General features: G+C 35.8%; 1 protein-coding gene across 1 annotated transcript in view; it reads left to right on the top strand.

The window, feature by feature from the left end:
• Positions 1 to 24,109, top strand: part of LOC145241984 (protocadherin gamma-A11-like) — a 257,734-nt gene that overhangs the window by 138,980 nt on the left and 94,645 nt on the right. Inside the window, exon 3 of the mRNA XM_080104858.1 lies at positions 18,287 to 18,409. Coding sequence (XP_079960984.1) covers positions 18,287 to 18,409 — 123 coding nt within the window. The remainder of the gene's footprint in view (positions 1 to 18,286; positions 18,410 to 24,109) is intronic.

Below are 24,109 nucleotides of genomic sequence, written 5' to 3'. Positions count from 1 at the left end.
CCTGCTTGCCTGACTATAGTAACACACAGAAAGTTAAATGTCATGCGAAAGGACATCTTACTGCTTAATTCCCTACTTAAGGTGTCTCTGTAGATATGGTTTCACATAGTAGCCCTTTATGTAAAAATGGCAATGTATGTTGTTTAAATTAGTTAAAAAATGCAAAAGGTTGTGTTATCTTTTTTTTTTTTTTTACTATTTTCAGCCTAAATACGGTGTGTCGCCACCGGCAATGTAAGGCGCTACTGTTTAGGATCGTGTCTAACGAAGGATTGTGGGGATTTGAGTAGCGAGATGTCCACAGTATATTTAAACTTCTGCATGCCAGTAGGTCAGGGAAGCAGGTAACAGGGAGGGAATTCCAAAATCTAGCAATCCGAGGAAAAAAAACTATTAGAATAGAAGACTTTCCGTTATCTAGCAACCTTAACAGTGAAGGGGTGGGATTTTGCTGTTTGTCGAGTTGCTCGTGATTATGTACGTCGAGTTCAGTTGAGTTTATTGGATCTGTGATTTTTGTTGAGTACGCCAGAAAGCGGAAACTAAGAAAGCTCTAGCCTTCGGGCTAAGATCACAGTGTAGTATCTGTTCTAATGCTACACTTAAGTGTATTTGTCGTTAGTCAATGGAGAGGGTAAACCTTTTTTTATACTAAGACAATTTTTATTTTTGCCTACTTCCAGGGTGCCCATTTTTGTGGAGCTGGTTTTTCCCTCACAGTAAAAACGACCTTGTGTCACATTTTTCTTTTGTGGGGAAGCAAATGAATACCAAGAGACCTAAGATCTGGCGAACGAGAAAATGACTTCGTCGAGTAATCAAATATGTGAAACTGACATTCAAATAATCTTTCACCGTTGGAACCATATTGAATTTTGTGTTTCATTTGATTGGAGGAAAAATATCTGATTATCCTGTGTCTAGATTCTACAGAGAGAGAGAGAAAAAAAGAAACATTATAATTATCAGCCTCCATTTTTATTTTTCATTTCATGTCATCTCCGATCCATATATATATATATATATATATATATATATATATATATATATATATATATATATATATATATAAATATATATATATATATATATATATATATATATACACACACAAACACCTGTGTTATGTTTCATTCTATGTAAATAATTTTCTTTCCTTGATTGATATTTTTTATACAATTATTTTACGTAGATATAAACCGCCTCCCCGTACCATCCAGTGTTAACATAAACGATATAAATTTTATGGATTAAAATAACGGATATTTTGAAGATTCGTCCATTTAATATGTCCCCTTGAGGACAAAAATGTTTTTTTCCAACTTAAGCGCTACAGACAAACAAAACTGCTATTTCAAATTTACGAATCAAAGCACGGCAAATTGACGGACAGAATTACTTATAAAAATACAATTACTGATGAGTAAAGCTATGGTGTTTATTTGCTCCCCCACAGAGCAAATTAGGCACAAGGCCGTTTTTAATGTGAGGTAAAAACCAGCTCCCCTTAAAGTAGGCAAAAAGGGGGCACTCTGGTTATCAAAAATAATAATTGTCCCAGTATAGAGGGTTTCCCGTCCATTGACTGGTACAAATTATCTTAAGTGCAGTATCTGCCGGAACAGATACTACACTTTGATCAGAATATTCTTATCATTGTTTTGACTCTCGAGTGTATATCCGACACAGGTAGACACAGTTAATCAATTGAGAACCACATCAATCTATTTAAAAACATATCAGATATTAACTGATATATACTCTACCGCTCCAGAAGATATCTCACTACTGATGCAATTCTCTATCTATATAAAAGCCAAGTACGTCCAAGGATGGAATACTGTTGCCATATCTGGGCAGGAGCTGCCAAAAACAGACTATCCTGCCTTGACAGAGGACAAAATAGACTTCGTGGCTTAGTGGGGGATGCCTTTTTCTCTACCCTGCAACCTCTCTCCCACAGAAGAGACGTTGCAAGCCTATCCTTGTTTTATAGTTATTTCCATGGCAGGTGCTCGTCTGAACTCCAATCTCTGGTCCCCCCTCACCAATCTTTCACGAAAAACACCCGTCTAGCTGAATCCACTGTGAAAAATTTCCCCCACTCTTTATCTGTGCCTAAATCAAAACGTGGATTCCATGAACAAAGCTTCTTTCTTAGAACTGCACGCCTGTGAAACTCTGTTCCGTCTGCCTGCTTCCCACCTGACTACAACCTGGATGTGTTCAAGTCCAACGTAAACAAATTCCTAATGAACCGCCCTCTTAAGTAAACACTTCATTAAATATCCACACTAACGTAATATACTTGCAATAACCCTTATCCCTGAGTGGCTTCCGGGCCTTGATAAGTAGTGACCACCGTGTAAAAAAAAAACTCAAAACAATGAAAAGAATATTCTCTTGTCATAGCTCTACTGATGAAACAACCACTAATGTATCCCATGTACTGTTGAAAGGTGATAAAAAAAGACTGCTGAACATTTATGAGTAAAACTTGGTGGACAAGTCAGACGTTAACCGATGGATGGAAAAAACGAATGAAGGATACTTAAAAACGTATCTTTGCCGATTTTGTTTGTATGTGTAGTTAGTAATATGAAAGTTATTTAATATTACTCGTGACAGAACCAATTGACCGACTGACTGATACATTGATGGACTAAGATTATTATAAAGATGGGTGGACACATAAAAAAATCTTTTTAAATTCATTTTTAATTCATAGCCCAGTGATTCTAAACTTCCCCTCTTCCTCCATCTCCTCTCTCTTTCTTTCTTGCCAAAAAACAATTTCATCCCAAATGCATGTCCTACCGATATCATGAAAAAAGAAGAAAAATGTATTTGATAAAAGAAGTTTCAATAATTGATTGCAAGAATGATCCACTGTAAGCATGATCTGGAATTTTACAAAATAAATATTAAAACATTGACATAGAGTATGTATCATTTCATGTTTATTGCCTTCCATTGTTTTGCATGATTTTTTTGTTTTGCATGCATCGTCGTTAAGAAGAAAAATATTTCACCATTTTCGGATATAAATCGTATAAATGTGTGCGTGTGTGGGGGTGCGTGTGGGGGGGGGGCGTGTGCGTGTGTGTGTGCGTGTGGGGAGGTGCGTGTGGGGGTGTGTGCGTGTGTGCGTGCGTTTGTGTGTATGTGTGTGTGTGCGTGTGTGTGTGTGCGGGGGGAGTGTGTGTGCGTGTGTGTGTGCGTGTGTGTGTGCGTGTGTGTGTGGGCGTGTGTGTGTGCGCGTGTGTGTGTGTGCATCTTGAGTGTATGAAAAATGTATTCATCTTCAAGCCCAAATATCAGCTGACATAATATTGTAAACAAACACAGACGGAATTTGATGAACGAAATTATCATTATTATTTATTTATTTATTATTTTTTTCCGAATTAGTCGACCGGCAAATTATTCCTCGTAATATATAATAATCAATTGAGGATTGATTCTATAATAATTCATACGCAATTTGCATAAATTAAAATATCATATTTAAGCGTATTCTATATATATATATATATATATATATATATATATATATATATATATATATATATATAGAGAGAGAGAGAGAGAGAGAGAGATAGAGAGAGAGGGGGTGGAGAGTTTGAATGCATACCAGGCACTATCTTCGAGTGTCTAAAGTCTCTCTATAGAGATGTTCGTTAGAACAATCTGGCATAAGGATACTTTTCTCTTCAATAAAAACCATGACTAAATATTCAAAATCACATGATATTCGCGTCCCACATAAAATCTCCTCACCATGGCTAACCCACACTGGCTTTTATGAGGAGTAATGCACCTTCTCGGTATGGCTAACCTACATTGGCTTTCACAAGGAATAGGGCACCTTCTCCAAGTTATGTTAACTCAAATAAATCGAAGTTGGATACTCAACCAGACTAGATGAATTCTTGTCCTGGAATCCAGTAAAACCATGAAACCACAAAGAAAATAAACTACAACATAGTTAAATGATTAATTGAAGAGAAGGAAATTAAGTTCTCAACTTCTTTACGAATTCAGTGTTTGAGAGATAAAAGCTTCGAAAGAATATTTGAATATCTATGTATCTCATATATACGGCATAATCCCGTTGACACACCCGTTCCCACTCGATCACCAAAGTTAACCAACGTTGAACCTTGTCAGTACTAAATGGGTGACCATTTGGGACTTCCGGGTTCTGTATGTGCTATCCGCTTATGTTGGCATTGTTTTCAGTCATCCTGGAATTCTCCTTGCCACTGGACTCAAACAATGCCGAGTCAGGAGTGATGGGGTCGAGATTGCGCACCCCTTGTCTCACAATTACACGTGCAGCGACCCCTACACTGGATATCATTTGTCTTTCACGACTGAACGGAGGCATCATATAGATATCAAGTGTTAGCCACCGGAAGGGGGCCTCTTGAATTCTGAGAACTATGACTGAAGTAAAATGAAACAAAGAATATCTATCTATCTATCTATCTATCTATCTATGATTTGTGCGTTGTTTGTGCGACTCTATTATCCGAATGTGTCCGTATTTATAAACTGTATGAGCATATCTCATGGTCAATCCCACTCGAGGGTGTTTTCTTGTGAACATAAATAGAAGTTTCCTTAAAGCTTAAAATATGGAATATCAAGTCGATGCTGGCAAATAGATTTCTTTGAGATTAAAAATCCATTTGGGCAGTTGAAGTTGGATGACAATCTTATCAGAATAAAATCTATACATAGACATTGCGCTTCTTTAAGTAAAGCCGATATAAAAACAGAATTGCATTATATATATATATATATATATATATATATATATATATATATATATATATATATATATATATACAATGTATGGAAAAATGGAAGAAAAACGTGTAGCCTATTTAAGAGAACAACGTTTCTTCTCCCATTTGGGGGGACTTACTTAAGAAATGAAAAATATTATTGAGTAAATGTCTTATAACAAGATGGGGACGAAACATACAAAATTTATTTAAAACGTCCAAGGTTTTTCTTCCTTTTTCCATAATGTCATAATATCATACCTACTTTTATACTCATATATATATATATATATATATATATATATATATATATATATATATATATATATATATGCGCTAAAATGACTTTATCCGGAGCTGGCCAGGCTAGCCACAAGCGTTCACATGGAGATCAATCTTTCTTTTATGGGGAAAACATTGCAGGGCACAGATGCTCTGTTTGCTCTGTGGTCTGTAAATCGAGTGGAGGCCTGAAGCGTCATATGAACGTCTACCGTACCAGTTAGCATCTCTCAATCTCAGCTTAAGTGTGACCTTTGCAACAGACTGTGTAAGAGCAGGGATGGTCTGAAGAGCCACCTTTGTTCCCACAGAAAATAGGAATTGATGGATCTTGATCACATCTTCACATGTATATATGTGTGTGTATAAGTGTATATATGTGTATATAATTTTAAAAAAAAGATATTTCAAAAATACATGTGTGTGTGTGTGTGTGTGTGTGTGTGTGTGTGTGTGTGTGTGTGTGTGTGTGTGTGTGTGTGTGTGTGTGTGTGTGTGTGTGTTTATTTCTTGTGCACTCCGAAAGGGTTGAGCCGATTTTTTTTAAATTTCACGCAAATGTACTTAATGTGTCTAGGGATGTTCTTAGATAGGTTTTTCATCGAAATACCTCTCGTAAGTATTTAAAAAATCCGATTAAAGAAGGAGCAATCGGATTGTGACCAAATTTAACACCTTATACCGCCTTACATCGCATGTTCATTTGAGAAATTTTATTATTGCACAAAAAAAAAATTCCGGCGTTTAAAATTAACAGTATTTTCTTTGATAAGTTAGGGGTACGTTCAAAATGAATGTTTCTGTTTAGAGTGCAAATGAACCATGATACTTGACTTTTGTACTTTAAACTTTAATTCAGTGGATTGCAAGGTATTATGGACTAAAGTTTCCTCTCGGAGTTCAGCAGTGGATCCCCAAGTAAAGCAGGCAATCAAACGATTTGATTAAAAAATAGACGATTTCACGGATTTCAATCACAATAGATGTATGGGAGGGTGGAACATTTGTGGATTCTTATGCAATCTCGGGCAACGTCGAAGCTCCCTGCTAATATATATATATATATATATATATATATATATATATATGTATGTATATGTGTGTGTGTGTGTGTGTGTGTGTAGGCTTCTATATACATGCATATGTGTGTGTGTATATATATATATATATATGCACACATACATAGTATGTATATATAGACACACACACACATGCACACACACACACACACACACATATATATATATATATATATATATATATATATATATATATATATATATATATATATATATATGCAATGCGCTCAACTCTGATCTATTTCGGGGGAATAAAAAACAATAGTAAGCAATTACTATTGGAACATCCCTCGTATATCTGTACTCCTATAATTTTTTTTTTTGTTAAAATGCATATTAAAAACCATTTTTTCTGCTTAGTTATTTATTTGCTTCTTCGCTGTGCAAATCAGGCACAAGGCCGTTTTTTAAAGTGGACAGTGAAGGGGGGGGGAACCAGTTCCCCTGTGAGGGAACTGGATATTGACAATTGGTATGAAGGGTATCTCCTACATTGACCAAAACTGATTGCTCAAAAGCAATGGTCTGATATGTAGGGTTGCCCCCACATATTATTTTGATTGCAGTATCTGCCGGAACAGATACTACACTTTGATAACAGAAAAAAGATCTTGGCCTTCGGGCCAAGAAGAAAAAAGGCGAACCTTTTTTCTGTTTATTTAAAAAGAAAATACAACTTTGTTATATATGGGTCGTGGAATTGCATTTATCTGCAAAAGATCTAGATAATTTGCATATTATTTTAAACATTCATTTTAATTAATTTCCCATTAGTTTTTTCGGTTTTCTGATGAGATGATCATCTTTAGTTAACTATTACGTGTAATCATATTCATGCAGATATTCTACATGATTTATACTTGCATAATATTTTCGTAAAAAGCTTATAGTAAATACAAACCTCTTTCTATATACATTTATGTATGCGTATATATATTTGTTTAAAAAATTTTGCCTCCCAAACTCCTCCTAAACTTAATATATAGGGTATTCGAACCCAATGCGAAACTTTATATTTGGGTTTTAGCTGGGGAAAATCGGTGCAACAGTGTGAAAATTAAAAATATGGAATTTGCTAAGTGGAGGTCGAATGACAGCATTACGAATATGCATACGTAACGTAATAGCTATTGGTTCATGTTTTTTTATTTTTAGCCTTGCAACAAACACGTCGTCATAGCTCAGGCATTAACATCAAGGGAAAAAGTAAACCATAAGCTAAACATTTTTGTTTGGATTCTCGGTGGTGGTGCAGGAGTAATTTTTTTAAAAATCTTTTTAAATAATTACTATATATTGGGTCCAATATAATATAATAATAAATACGAAATCTGCATTAATCAAAGTATCATATTGAAGCATATTTTACGACCGGTCAATGCCGGGCAATGCCGGGCAATCGGCATGCTAGTATTATACAAAATCGGATTACGTTTATGCATAAAAATATGTATTTTCCAAGATAGATAATCTATTCCTTCATAAATATATGCACGAAAAATATATTTAGGGGTCGAGCAGCTATCTTTTAAAATGCATTGATCCAAGATTTTCTATGCCTGCCCCCAAGGAACTATAGGTAAGGATTTACCTGTATGCATATTTTTCGTTGGGTACGGGTATACTTCAGAAACTGCGTATTGGCTGAGTAGTGGGTCGGGGGTTAGGAGGGGGATAAAGACATGTCAGAATTGATTGGCAGCCCAGAGATTGCACGTACATGTTTGGTGTGGGCAGGATTGGCATTGGAAAGTCTTGCAACATCACTTTCTTCTTTTGCAAAGTGGCTGGATGTAGCGAGCTAAATTTGTAACTCCACTGAACCTTTTCTTTTTCTCCCTCCTTATCCCGATGCATCATCCATGGAATATCCTACAACCGTATTCTTCAATAACTCCCATGACACAAAAAGGAAAGAAAGAAATTCTTTAAAAGGATACTCATTTTACTTTATATATATATATATATATATATATATATATATATATATATATATATATATATATATATATATATATATATAAGTTTCTGTTTTGTGTTTCGTTTTAGTTTAAGTAGTTATGCTTCGAAAATAGAAAGCTTTTTGAAGGAAAACAAAAAAGACTAGAAGATTGTAATCAGAATTTTTATTTTTTACTTTTCAGAGAAAAGACGAATATTCTTAAATATAAAACATGGTAAACTGGGAGATAGATAGATAGATAGATAGATAGATAGATAGAGAAAGAGAGAGACAAAAATGGAGATCCGCACACCCACACAGACACACACACACACACACACACGCACACACTCACACACATATATATATATATGTATATATAGATAGATAGGAAAGTGAAGATAGATAGATAGGTAGATATAGGTAAAAGTGGCTCAACTACAATATAGGGTAGAACGATAAAGTTGTCACCCTAAAAAAAAACAACACTACAGATTTATTTTTAAATTTTTATTGAAAAAAACCAATTCAGGTAACTTGATTATGTAGTAGAGCTGACATCTATGAAATGTAGCTGCCTTCAGCCTCGACCACCACCCCGATACGGATCCAGAACTGGGAGCATGCTTTTCCCACAAGCATTGACTTTAAAGATGTGAGGTGGCATGATGTGGCCCTCGCTTGAAACCACACCAAAGACAATAACCGTCTCCAGAAACTTTTTTCTCATCACCCTGGGCATGACCCTGTTATTCGAGACAATCCAGCAATGCATTTTGAGGGTGCTGGCAATGGTCCTGTTGTCATAACTTGGATCGGTAGAGAGCATGAGTTGTACAGCAGTGCATCTCCGGTCTCGCTCGTAGAACATAATGTCACTTTCAGACATGATAGAAGGCTCCTATCACTCTTGGGATTTGTACACAACTGGCCAACTAGTAGATGGTCTGCAACAAAATGAAATCAGTTTTCATCAAACGGAAATGGAACCATGTCGTCGTTTCTAGGGCGACAATTTCATCGTTTCACTCTGTAGATCAATGATACTGATAAATATGAATGAAGGTATATATTTGTACAGAAATGAACAAATTAAAATACCTTGAAAAGAAAAGGCGTTAGAGAAGTAAAAAATTAATAAAAATATGTCTACATCTCGGAGCCACTCGAGGATAAGGGTTATACAGTAATCAATGGGACAATATCGTAGTAATCGTTAGTAGTGGAAATTTGGTAAATTGGATTAATTAAGGGGACGGTTCAACAAGAACTTGTTTACATTGGACTTGAAGACGACCATATTGTAGTAAACTGGAAAGCAGAAAAACGGAACAGAGTTCGACAGGCGTGCAGTTCTAAAATAGAAACTTTGTTTATGAAATTTATGCTTAGGTTTAGGCATAGATAAAGAGTGAGGGAAATTATTGATACTGGTTTGGGCTAGATGATTATTTTCATGAAGGTTTGGCAACGGGAGACCATAGATTGGAGCTCAGACGAGCACCTGCCATGGAAATAACGATAAAACAAAGATAGGCTTGCAATGTCTCTTGTGTGGGAGAGAGGTTGCAAGGAAGAGAAAAGAGCATCCCCCACAAAGCTACAAAGTCTATTTTGTACTCTGTCAAGGCAAGATAAGCTGTTTTTAGCAGCTCCTGCCCAGATATGGCAGCAGTATTCCATCCTTGGACGTACTTGGCTTTTATGTAGATAGAAAATTGCAGTAGTGAGATATCTTCTGGAGCGGTAGAAGGATCTTACCATCTTTCCAGCGACCTTGGCAACAGACTTGATTTACATGTTCCATTTCAGATCAGGAGTAAAGGTCAAGCCCAGAAGCTTGTCAAAACATAGAGCCTCCCCAAGACGAGAGCCATTCCTTTCAATTGATACCAGACAGGGATCAGAACATTGATGATGTAAAAATAGAAGCTTGGTTTTAGATGCATTAAGATTAACCAGCCATCTTTTACCCATTTTACAACATGCTCAAGATCAGAGGAGAGAGAATCAGAGAGAATTTGGTCATTTACGGCCTTTGATGTGCTGCCATAGATGGTAGTGTTGTCAGCATAAATGTCTATGAATGATCTTAGGATGTGATTTGGGAGATCATTGATGTAGATCAGGAAGAGAGTTGGGTCCGGGATGGACTCCTGAACAACTCCAGCATTAATACTGTGAGCTTCTGATTTCAGTTCATCAGCCACTACTGTTATGAACCTATTTGAGAGAAATTTAATAATTAAAAGACATTTCCATCTATACTGTAGCTGGAGATCTTGTAGAATAGACCTTTGATATGTCAAGAGCAATTACCCTGGAAAGGAAGCCTCCATCCAGAGATTCACTAATCCTATGAGATATAACTGTAAGCACATCTGCTGTAGATCTAGCAGAATGGAAACCATATTGCATGTTACTAAGAAGTTATTTCTGCTGAGGTGGTTGACTACTTCTCTATTTAACACAGATTCCAGCAACTTACTCATAACGCACAGGAGACTGATTGGTCTGTACTGAGAGACAGATGACCGATCACCTGAATTCTTAAATACAGGGCATACTGATAAGGTTTTCCAGGGTGTTGGGATGCAATTCTCCTCAAGACAACGCTTAAACAGTTTTGTAAGTATGGGAGCTGGTTCTGGTTGAACTTTTGTAGCACTATAATTGTAATATCATCAGGGTCAGTTTCTTTACTGGAATCAAGGTTTTTGCTTAGCTTGGCTACATAATGCACAGATATTTTTATGTCGTATACATTTATAGTAAATTTGATTTAAACTTTCTTCTTAAGACTTATGTACTGAATTTTTAAACAAATATACACATCAAACATTTTGACTTCTAACGACATGTCTTTCTTTTCCTTTACTTCATTTTTTTAAACGAATTTAACGTTATACAGCACAATCACGTTGATACATCAATTATCACCAAATCACTGAAGTTAAGCAATGATGAGCCTGTTTAGTGCTAGTTGGGTGACTATTTGGAAAGGCTAGGCGCTGTATGTACCACGCCGAGTGGTTGAAATTTCCAGGTTTGTATCTGGGGCCGTGTTTAACTCATGGAGGTAATTAAGACAGAAATCAACGGGAAACTACCTTCTTTACTAGTTTTTCCATGGTCGCCGACGCTATTAAAACAGCAGAACCGCTGCATGCATGCATGCATTAACATTGATATTACTGTTTATAATAAATAATAGACCTGCATGAATCAAAATATAATAGTTATGCATATGTTATGACCGGGCAAAGCCGAGCGGCCTGCTAGTATATATATATATATATATATATATATATATACGAGCAAACAGTTAATAAAACGTTAAAAAACACTTTGAAAAAGAGTTAAAAACATATTTAATCTGAAAAGGAAACACTTGATGAGTGGATAGTGCTTAATCCGCGGAGTTTCGAAGAAATACTTTCCTTCTCATCAGAGGGTAGGAATTAGCAAAATGCGGGATCGGATTTTGCATACAAAAGTATTTGATGAAACAACTAGTCAAAGATCTTACTTGATAACAAAAAAGTGAAGCAGAGGGAATATGGTGAAGAAAAAGGTTATTACACGTTAATGGATAGTCTGGTGAAAGGTAAATTATCCAATGACGGTAAAAATCCAAATATAAACTTCAAGAAAGTTAATTGAATTTGCATTTGCACAAGTAAAATCCAAGGAAATCCCGTAATTGGAAGATGGTCCAAAATAATCCAAAGGCAGAAATCCATGGAATAATTCACAAAAATGTGTACAAGGGAAAAAGGGGAAAAAATTCCAATAATATTAATAAAAGAAAAATAAGATATGCTTTTCATTCTACTGCCGAGACATATATATATATATATATATATATATATATATATATATATATATATATATATATATATATATATATATTAGTGGTATGACAAGGCCACAGGGAAGACAACCAAGCAAAAAAAAAAAAACCCTAAGCAAAATTCATCCCAAAGCAGCAAAACTGAAGCTAGCCTTCCAGGACACTATATATACAAATGTAGGCAAATTTAGGCATATTTTATTTGTTTTAAACTATACATTGTTTTTAATCAATTGTCATAAAATTTAAGCCATAGAATAGGATTATAATCTTTAAAAAGCCTTTAAATTTTCATGTAGTTTCGTCCCATAGAACCAAAGATATGAACATTTCAATATTCAATTTGGCTATCAGTATAGATATATCTATATATATACAGAGAGAGAGAGAGAGGGACATAAAAAAGGAACAAATCAAGTTATGTGTTCATCAACGTATAATCCTTATTGCAAGACTTCCTCTGGATAATAAAGACGAATCGTTCATAAATACATAACTCGGTTTGTTCCATTTTTATCTCTTTATTTCCTCGGAATACTATTTCCAGTATTCTCATCATATATATATATATATATATATATATATATATATATATATATATAGCGAGAGAGATATAGATGGATTGAGAATAGATGGATAGATAGATATACCACTTTTTTTGGCAGTTTTATAAGTTCCAAATCCTAGCGATTATTGATCAGAATTTAACAAATGAAAGCTCGTTGGAAAAGTAATGACCTGAATTGTGTAGTGAGCTATGTGACATTTGCCCTTAAGGTCGCACATTAAGGGGATCATCCATTATCCAGGGCCTATTTTTGGCACTTTTTTTACAGCCATAAAATATTCTAATCATAGTCATTTGTTTTCCTAGTTTTGCATATGAATTACAAAATACCTAATATTGCCTCAAAACCTCTGGCCTTGATGGAGGGGAGGCAAAAACTTGCTGTTATGGTTTCAAATGATCTGAAATAACAGCAAGGGGAGACTTGATTCCAGATATTTCTCATATGTTATATCTTCCCTCTTTAGTTTTCATACATAAAGTAAATTTCACAGTGTATAAGGATTATTTGATATTGGAGATATTCATAATTGTACCCTATTTCCAAAAGAAGGAAGATATAACATATGAGAAATATTTGGAATCAAGTCTCCTCTTGCTGTTATTTCATATCATTTGGGGGACTATATATATATATATATGTTTGCATGTGTGTTTGCATCTGCATATATATATATATATATATATATATATATATATATATATATATATATATATATATATATACACGCACACACTTATATGTCTGCACCTTTCAAAGATTGAAGAAAGGTTATCAGTCACCGGCAATTCCATTAAGACATTGAGTTTTTATGCATTTCCAAAAGTTTACCTTAAAGGGCCGGGAAGTGTGTGGCATGGGGAACCTTTCCGGGGCCTCACATTACCAAAAATAAATTCCGCATTCAGGGTTCAAAAGTTCAGAAATTGCTTTTAGCAGTCGAGAAACAATTTGATATTCAGCATGGATTTACGTCTCTGTCATTTTTATGTTTGTACTTGCAAGCATGGTTCTAGCGTTGGAGACTAGCAACAAGCATGAATTAAAATGTGTCTCACGTTTCCGAGAGAAATAAATAAAACGTCTAATATATAAAGTAAAGTCATATCATATATTCACATTGCATTGTTGATTAAATGAAAGATGAGCAATAAAATTTATACGTAACTTTATTATATCATCACAACAACAAGGAAAAGATAAGGGGAAATTTAAGCAAAAAACTCTTTAGGCCATGGCATTTCGAGGTTTAATGCTTCTCATCAGAAAAGAAGGGCCAGAATTATCTATACGAGAGGTATGCAATAAGTAATGCCCCTGACCCACTTTCAGTGGTCTGATCTAGCTGAAATTTTACATGTGCAATGATTTTTATCTCTATGGGTTATGTAGCAAATTACAGCTCTGAACTAATTGTGGTTTCTGTTTTACAAGTGTTTGAACTGAGTCAGGTGTGAAATGAAGCCTGTTGAATGTCCAGCTGTGTTCCGGCTTTTGTATTTGAAAGGACGCACACCACAGGAGACTTTTGATGAAATGAAAGAAACTTATAAATAATAAACTAGTTATGACCAAATAAATAATAATAAACTAGTTATGACCAAAGTTTCATTTCATTCGGACAAAACACTAAGAAACGGGGCCTAATGAGAGTTGGGACCCGTATTTCTGGGTCACCCTGTATAATGGTTTAAGTTAAAGTTTAAAATGCAAAAGTTAAGTATCATGCTTAAATTGTGCTATAAACAGAAACATTCATTTCGAAGACGCCCCTGTCATATCAAAGAACCTACTGTTGATTTTATACACTGGGCTCTTCCTCTTGTTCGATGATAAAACTTTTCAAATGCACGTGTGTTAACTTTGATCGAAATCAGACACAAAACCTATCTAAGAACACTGCAAGAGACATAAAGTATAATTGTGAAATTTCATAAAAATCAGCTCAGACATTTTCGAGGTCATAGGGGACGAACACACATACACACAGGCAAAAACTTTAAGACTTTTATTTATGTTTTGTATTATTTTAAAATGTTATCAAAAGCAAAAAAAAGAACGCCTTCTTTTAGGATCTTTTAATCGAATCAAATTTCCAAAATTTACCCACTTAGAGTAAATGTGGTATTGTGATGACTGCAGTGATTCTAGCTAAAAGTAGTTATATACCTCCTCTTCTGAGGGTTAAACACAAGGTCATTATTTGATGAAAATGCGTTCATGAAACGAACTAGATTTGAACTTGGAACATCAGGTTATCAACCCTTATCGTTAACCACTTACCCAACGTCATCCATTCTAACAGAGAAAAGGATAGACAGAGGATGACCCTCCACTTCACACAAGTTGTACTTGTACCCTATAATCAAAAGCATAATAATACAAAGTGTAGTATCTGTTTTCATACTACTCTTCAGCTGTTTATATTTGACTAGCTTTGCCCGGTCGTAAAATACGCGTGAATATGATATCTTAATTGGTCCAGATTTCGTACATATTATTATAGAGTCGTGATTTCAAAAGTCAAAAAAAAAAAAGAAGTATTTGGATGCCATCTGCTAGAATTGAAACCGAAAGCAAAACTGTAGCATTCAAAGCTGGTGACGTTACCACTGTACCAATGTGACATGCATGAACTGATTCCAACTTTAAATTTTAAATAAAGATGAATGTACGGTGTGTATAACAATTTTGACACATTTTTGACCCCTTAAAAACTATTTAAACCGGCTAAAGACCCATAAAAAATTCAATCATTTGAGGTTCATAGCGCCACTCTGCAATTTTTAGTTTTGGAAGAGATAGAGTTATAAAATATGAAGACAGACAGGCAGACACACAGACAGAATGGCAGATAGAGAGACGGACAGACAGACAAACATATAGCCATTTATATATTAGATTAGAGAAGACGTCTTCACAGTCTCAGCTTCTTGGAGACTTATGTTGGTAATACTAGTTGACAATCCGTTCTCAATAACCAGCTCGACAGACACTCGACAGCCTTTTTGCTGTCAGACTGGGGTATTTGTCCTGAATAATCCTAGGAAGTCTATATTTCCATGCCTTGCCTCCTAGCTTTTCGGGTGGAGTAAGCCCATCGGTTACTGTCTGAGGCGCTCTGCCTTGGAATGCCGATGGTGTTGTCCAGCCAATTCCTGATAGACCAGGGCTTTCCTCCTTTAAGGGAATTGGCTTAAGTCTCTCCCACTCTCACATGTGTCACATCTTGCTGCAATAGGAAGAAAACAATATCACATCTGGGCAGGAGCTGCTAGAAAAACCTCATCCTGTTTTGACAGAGTTCAAAATAGACTTCATAGCTTAGTGGGGGATGCCCTTTTCTCTTCCCTGTAATCTTTTTTCCACAGAAGAGACGTTGCGAGCCTGTCTCTGCTTTATCGCTATTTTCATAACAAGTTCTCGTCTGAGCACCAATTTATGGTACCCCCTGACCTGACTTTCGCAAAAAACATTCATCTAGCTGAAATCTGTATCAATTATTTACCCCACTCTTCACCTGTGTCTTAACCTTGTTTTTTTTTTTTTTTTTTTTTTTGTTTTTGGGGCTTTTTTGTTGTTTTTTTTGTTTTGTTTTGTTTTTTGTTTTTTGTTCTTTTTTGTTTTGTTTTGTTTTGTTTTGCTTTTTTGTTTTTTTTTTACACAGGAATCACCACTTATCAAGGCCCAGAGGCCACTCGAGAATAAAGGTTAATGGGTATGCATTAGTCAATGTAATTATAGCATAGTAAACATAAGTAGTGGGAATTTTGTAAATTGGATTACTTAGAGGAACGGTTCATCAAGAACTTGTTTACATTGGACTTGAAGACAATCAGATTATAGTGAGCTGGAAAGCAGGCAAACAGAAGAGAGTTCCACAGGCGTGCAGTTCTAAGAAATGGAATGTACATTTAGGTTTAGGCACAGATAAAGAGTGTGGGAAAATTTGATGGTGGTTTTGGCTAGATGAGTGTTTTTCATGAAAGTTTGGCGAGGGGGGAACATAGATTGGAGCCCAGACGAGCACTTGCTATGAAAATAACAATAAAGCAGAGACAGGCTTGCAACGTCTCTTCTGTGGGAAAAAGGTTGCAGGGAAGAGAAAAGGTCACCCCCATTAAGCTTTATAGTGATTGAAAAGTTATTAAGTACCAAAAAACGAACAATGTCTAAGCCTCTTTTCAAAACTCACATTATACATCCATTGTTCCATTTTCATATCGTTTTTGTCCATGCAACACATATCCTCAACCTTCATTTACCAGGTTTTGATTTCCATACATCATCACATGGCATATATGACATAATCCCGTTGACACACTGATTCTAATCAGATCGCTAAAGTTAGGCAGCAATTAAGTGGCTGCCCATTTGGGAAGGCTAGGCGTTGTATGTACGGCACTGAGTCATAGAAATTTCCCGGTTGGTATCTGAGGATGCCTTTAATTCACTGGAGAGATGCATCCTGAATTAAGACAGAAAGCAACAGGAAACTCTCTTTACTTGTCTTCCCGAGATTACCGCGGCTCTACAATTTGGAGAGCCATGGTCACCGACGTTATTAAAATAGCCCGGCCGCCGCTGCTGCTACATCACCGCACTGCGTACACATGCTTGATAGACCCTTCTTTTGGTCGACAGAAGTTATTTATCTTCATCGCCATGGTGGAAAGATGTGACGCAAAGGTCAAAAGTTGGGATTGAAGAGCCAGTGCCCTAGATGAAGAACATTCTGGTGGTTAGTAATGGCAAAGGTTCCTTGCATTTATTCCATTCACTTCTAATTCTTGCAATAAGTTCATATGCATATCAGCCGATGATACTTCCTTGACACAGGTCGACAGAGTCTTGACTAGTTTTGGGGTAGGGAATGACATGCATCTGTTGGGCTGGAGTGTAGTTCTGGGTAATCCTAAGAGGTCAACTCTCCCAAGTCGTTATGGAGTAACTTACTGCCTGATGCGCCCTGACCAGGGAATACCAGGCAATTTTTAAGATGCTAGAGGGCTGGCTTGACTTTCTCCATCCTTCTGACATTTTGTCACACCTTCAACCTTCATGCAGTGGGTAGAAAATAAATACCTAGTACATGCTCCAATGGTATCACCAAGGTAACCAAACTTTTCAAGAACTTCAATAGTCTCACCATCCAACAATACTTTCTACAAATAATTCTCATCTATCTCCGTTGTTTTGCATCTTGTCCAAACTAGTCATCATCTCTTAATCTAGTAATAAACCGTCTGTTATTTTTATTTACCCAAATATTATTTTAATATATTTAATATTTAATTTATTTTAACCAAATATTATTTTATCTTTGTGTTCATATCTGGACTGTTTCTCACTGGAGTTGGCATCTTCAATCTGAGTTTGTTTATAATTCCACAGTGAAGCAAAGAATAGGACAGCTGGCATGATATCGAACAGCTTCTAGAAATTGACTAACCTATCTCAGACCAGGTCTTTATATAACCTTGTTTCTCTCAAATTCGTCCTCATCACTTCCTATGTTTTCATTTACCTCCCCCCCTACCAAGTGACTTTACTACTGCAATTGCTCCACATCTCCTTACTCAAACACTCTCACCCATTCCTTTAATGTGACCAAATCAACGACGTCTCCTGTTCTGCACCCATCTCCCTATACTGTCCAGATTTAATCTTCCAAAATTTTTTAACTTAATTTTATTATTTTCTCTTTTGAGACTGTTTTTTTACTGAAGGGTCATCTTCAATCTGTGTTTGTTTTCATTATTCCGCAGCGGGGCGATGAGTTTCTCATGCAAATTGTTGACAACGACAAATTTACCGGACGATACCAGACAGAATGCAAAAACAGTTCCAGCATGCAAACTCCAAAGAATTCCAGAAAATCAAGTGGAAAGGTAATTTTAAAAAATTTATTTACCTTTCTTTTTACCTACATTTTTACATCCACCAACGTGGAGGTTATGTTTTCAGCCGAGTTTGTTTTGTACAGCCTAGCATCCATAGCACTTGACCAATCGTCACCAAACCTGCTTAAAATATCTGTCATGATACAACTTTGAACTGATTGAATTATTGTCTATATGGGTCGAAGTTCAAGGTCAAAGTAACGGAAAAAGTGAATGTCACCCTTTTGGTGATAAGTTTGGTTTGTTTTTTACAGGAGGAGTCCTCGCTTATCAAAGCCCAGAAGCCACTCGAGGACAGGGCTAATAAGTGAATAAGCGTGGTAAACAGTAATGGTGGAAATTGCTTATCAAATGATTATTTATACGGACGGCTCTACAATAATTTGTTTACGTTGAACTTGAAAACGACCATGTTATAGCCATCTGTGAAGTAACCGTATGGTGTTTTGGAGAGCTCTAGGAAAGAAGCTTTGCTTATAGAATTTTCGTTTAGTTTTAGGTACAGATAGAAAGCAAAGGAAATTGTTGATAGTGGTTGTAACGAAACGAGTGAGTGCCGTGAATGTTTTACAAGGTGGACCATAAATCGGAGCTCAGCCAAGCACCAGCTATAAAAATAATGATAGAATACAGATAGCTCACCACGTCTCTTCTGTAAGAAAGAGGTAGCAGGGAGGAGATGCAGACATACCCTATTAGACTTTGAAGCTGATTTTGTATGTTAAGGTAAGAAAGAATGCTCTGAGCAATCCCTCCCCAGTACTTTTTTAAGGACGTATCTGGCTCTTATACAGGTAGAAAATTGAATTGCAAATGAGATATCTTCTGGAGCGATAGAATGATCCAACCATTTTTCTGACAAACTTGACAATGGATTTGGTGTAAATCGTCTATTTCAGATCAGAAATGGAAATCAATTCCGGAAGCTTGTTGGGAACAATTGCGAATCAGAGCGTTGGTAGTGAAAAGATAAAAGCTTGGTTTTGAATGCATTAAAATTAACCACGTTTTTTCCTATTGCATCCCTCGCTCAAACTCAGAAGAGATTCTTTACATTTTAAAATCTTGTTATTTAGTCTATTCTGTAGTAATAAAATCTCAACTTTTATATGATTTTGATCTTGATTTTTGATCGTGATTTGGCAAGTTCAATCATGATCAAAATTTTGACAGAATCTCGTTCCGATTTTCCCAAATTTGGCGCATGGATTTGACACTATTTCATAACAGTAACCACAAAGCAAGATTTCAGCTGAATCAGGTAAATAGATTTTGAGTTACCAAATATTTCCATGGAATAATTTCGTAAATACTTCATATAATATGAAAAACGAAGACTCAAATAAGACTTTAGCTCATGCTTATGTTGTCAGGTGGAAATACGAGATGCTTTAAATAAGTTTCCAGACATTTTATACATGCATTTAAAATTGCTGTAGACACTTGAAAATTCAGTATGTTATTGCTATATATCTTATGAGATGACTGACCAATTTTTATGATTTCACGTTCAAATGAACAGCTAAGAATTAAAATAACTTTAACTTTTTTTTTATTTACAAGGTGGTCACCACTTATCAAGGCCCGGAAGCCACTCAGGGATAAGGGTTATTGCACGTTAGTGTGGTAATTTAATAAAGTGTCCACTTAAGGGGGCGGTTCATCAGGAATTTGTTTACGTTGGATTTGAAGACATCCAGGTTGTAGTCAGGTAGGAAGCAGGCAGACGGAACAGAGTTCCACAGGCGTGCAGTTCTGAGAAAGAAGCTTTGTTCATGGAATCTACGTTTTGATTTAGGCACAGATAAAGAGTGGGGAAAATTTTTGACAGTGGTTTCAGCTAGACAGGTGTTTTTCGTAAAACATTGGCGAGGGGGGACGAGAGAGTGAAGCTCAGACGAGCACCTGCCATGGAAATAATGATAAAACAAGGATAGGCTTGCAACGTCTCTTCTGTGGGAGAGAGGTTGCAAGGAAGAGAAAAGGGCATCCCCACTAAGCCACAAAGTCTATTTTGTATTCTGTCAAGGCAAGATAAGCTGTTTTTAGCAGCTCCTGCCCAGATATGACAGCAGTATTCTATCCTTGGACGTACTTGGCTTTTATATAGATAGAGAATTGCATCAGTAGTGAGATATCTTCTGGAGCGGTAGAAGGATCTCACCATCTTTCCAGCGACCTCGGCAACAGACTTGATGTACGTGTTTCATGCTTGTCAAAACATGGGGGTGCTCCTAGACAAGAGCCATCCATTTCAATTGATGCCAGAGGGGATCAAAGCGTTGATGATGTAAGGATAGGAGTTTTGTTTTAAATGCATTAAAGGTAACCAGCCACGTCTTCCCCCACTGAACCACGCGCTCGAGATCAGAGGAGAGAGAATCAGAGAGAACTTTGTCATTTACAGCCTTTGATGTGTTGCCGTAGATGGTCGTGTCATCAGCATAGATGTCAACGAATGATTTAAGTATGTGTTTAGGGAGATCATTGATGTAGATCAGGAAGAGAGTTGGGCCCAGGATGGACCCTTGAGGGACTCCAGCATTAATACTGCAGGCCTCTGATTTTTGTCCATCGACCACTACTTTTATGAGCCTATCAGAGAGAACTGATTTAATGATTGAGAAAACATTTCCAGTAATACCATAGCTGGAAATTTTGTGAAGTAGGCCTTTATACCATATCTTTTCGAAGGCCTTTGATATGTCAAGAGCAGTTGCCCTAGAAAGGAAGCCTTTGTCAAGAGATTCACTAATCCTATGAGATATAACTGTTAACACATCTGCGATAGATCTTACAGGAGGGAAACCATATTGCGTGTCACTAAGAAGGTTATTTCTGCTGAGGTGGTTGACTACTTCTCTATTTAATATAGATTCCAGCAACTTACTCCTGGCACACAGGAGACTTATTGGTCTGTACTGAGAGGGAGATGACGTATCACCTGAATTCTTAAATACAGGGCATACCGATGAGGTTTTCCAGGGTGTTGGAAAGCACTTCTCCTTAAGGCAATGCTTAAACAGTTTCGTAAGTATGGGAGCAAGTTCTGGTTGAAGCTTTTTTAACACCATAATTGGGATGCCATCAGGGTCAGTGGCTTTACTGGAATCAAGGTTATTGATTAGCTTGGCGACCTCATGCACAGATATTTGTATGTTACCTAGCATGTTCTGTGTTATAGGAGGAAATATGGGGAGTTGATGGCCTTTGTCGCATAGGGTCATCATTTCCCATTCATTCCTATATCCAAACATAAACTGAAATCTACATCCTATTGGACCATATTTACATAAAACCAAATCTTATTTTTCACAAGATTTGACGGAAACTCTTGATATTAACTCCCTGTGACGAGGAAGACCTGATATTTGCTTTTGTATAAGCTGTATCGCCTGAAGAAGTCTCTAGTTACTAGTAACTAGCTGACCAAAACATGTTCATGACTGCGTAGCAACATATTACTGCTTATGTAAAAACAAATAAAGAGTATACATATATAATATAAAGCTGAATGTGTGTGTGTGTGTGGGTGTGGTCATGAATAGGCTCCTATATGGTTGACTATTTTAAAAAACTGATTACATATAATGATAGAAGATGTATCGAGACACAGGAATGGGTATGTTTGATCTGGCAGAACGGTGGTTCATTAAAATTTTGGGGTCTTCGTACGCGCCTGGTCCACAAAGTATAGAAATAAAAAATTTTTAAATTAAAACAAAAACGTTTACAAGTATTTTTGATATAGATGTACATAAGAATACTTTGATAAGTATGTTTTAACATAAATAGGGATGGTATAATAAAATTATGGGGTCTGCGTTCGCGCCTGGTCTCCATAGACCGGAAATAGGCACAAACTTTAATAAAGACTTTTCATATCTATCTGCCTAAGTATACTATGATAATTATGTTTCAGTTTGAAGAAATATGGCATAATTAAATTATGGGGTGTTCGTTCGCACCTGACCTTCATAGAATGGAAATATGTCACAAAGTTTAACAAGGTTTTTTAATATAGATCCACAGAATATTGTGATAAGTGTTTCAGTGTGAACAGGTATGGTATAATAAATTATGGGGTTTATCTATTTTATTTTTACTTTTATCATATTTGCTTTGGTTTTGATATCCCCAAATTCGAAGCTATCTCTTTACAACCCTTCCTTTTCATAACCTATCATACTTTCATAAATCAGAGTCCATTTTCTGTAGGCTGTTTTTGAAACCAGTCAACGACGGGTACTTTTGCTAATATATATATATATATATATATATATATATATATATATCAGTAAAAACTTGAAATTAAATTTGGTAAATTAAAAATTTACAACAAATTTATTTTTCAACAAAGAATACAAGGATTTAACGTTCTTCCTTATTCCATAGAGTTTCAATGAATGGATTATATCTTCAGAGGAAACGTAGTTAACAAAATAATATTCATAGGCAGTCTATTTATTTTGCTGATTTGAACATAAATTGCAAACTAAAATTTGTATGAATTTTTAGAAGGGGCGAAAGAATAAATTAAAAGGACATTCCCAAATGAAGTCCAGGTCCAATGAAGAAAAGCTGGACATGGGGGTACAATTCAAGGCAAAGCTGGACATGGGGGTACAATTCAAGGCAAAGAAACTGTTTAATATTCAAATGCATAAAAACATATGGTATAGTCCATAAGAAATTGCAGTAGGGTAAAATGCACTGTAAAATTAATATCCCAAAACTTGCTTTAAGAAAAAAATTCACTGAAAAACCAATTAGAAGACATTTACTGAAAATCAATAATAAAAATCATATAATAAAATATTGGCCCCCTACGAGAAAAAAAAGTGTAAACTCCTATCAAAAAATAAATTACAATATATATATATATATATATATATATATGTATATATATATATATATATATGTATATATATATATATATATATATATATATATATATATATATATATGCTTGTTTGTTTGTAAATAAATAAACAGCCTGAGCACTGTAAAAGGGGTGGTCGAATGTTTATTTAATGGACATTTGATGAGGTCATTTGTGAGCACCGGCCCAGTAGTTAGAACTGCCGACTATCAATGCGATGGTTGTAGGTTCAATCCCCGACTGGAGAAAGGTATTAGTCTAGCCACACTAATGAGTTGTGTTACAACGAAACAGTACTGTATGTGGATGACTATATATGTGTGTGTGTGTGTGTATGTATGTATGTATGTATGAATGTATATAGAAAAGTCACTTTGTGTGTGTATGTGTGTGTGCACGAGTTCCTTTCTTATAGGTTCTCAAACAGCAGAGCCTATCTTTTGCAAATTTTCCACAGAGGTAATTTATATGTCTGGCAGTGTTCTTAGATATGTTTTGTACAGAAATTCATCTGCTGAATATCGAAATTGGAAAAAAATCCGATCTTTTCTCTCTTATAGATAAAAAAGAATAATTTTTACAGGGGAATATTTTACGTTACACCGGCCAAGCAAGATAATAACATTTCAGCAAATCATTTCTTCTTAAAAAAAACAGATTTATTAAAATCTGGAGATATAACTTAATGATAGAGCATTCGACTACAGATCTAATGATCTCCTGTTCAAGCTCGGGTGTATCTCACTATTTTTATTTTATTTTTTTCTCATTAATGAGTTCAATTTATGATAAAAGAAGAGGTACCA

The sequence above is a fragment of the Euprymna scolopes genome, chromosome 21 (assembly GCF_053919585.1).
Source record: "Euprymna scolopes isolate OS-2025 chromosome 21, ASM5391958v1, whole genome shotgun sequence".
Classification (NCBI taxonomy): Eukaryota; Metazoa; Mollusca; class Cephalopoda; order Sepiida; family Sepiolidae; genus Euprymna; species Euprymna scolopes.
The sequence above is the reverse complement of the archived record's forward strand: the minus strand, read 5'-3'. Positions and strand labels throughout refer to the sequence as shown.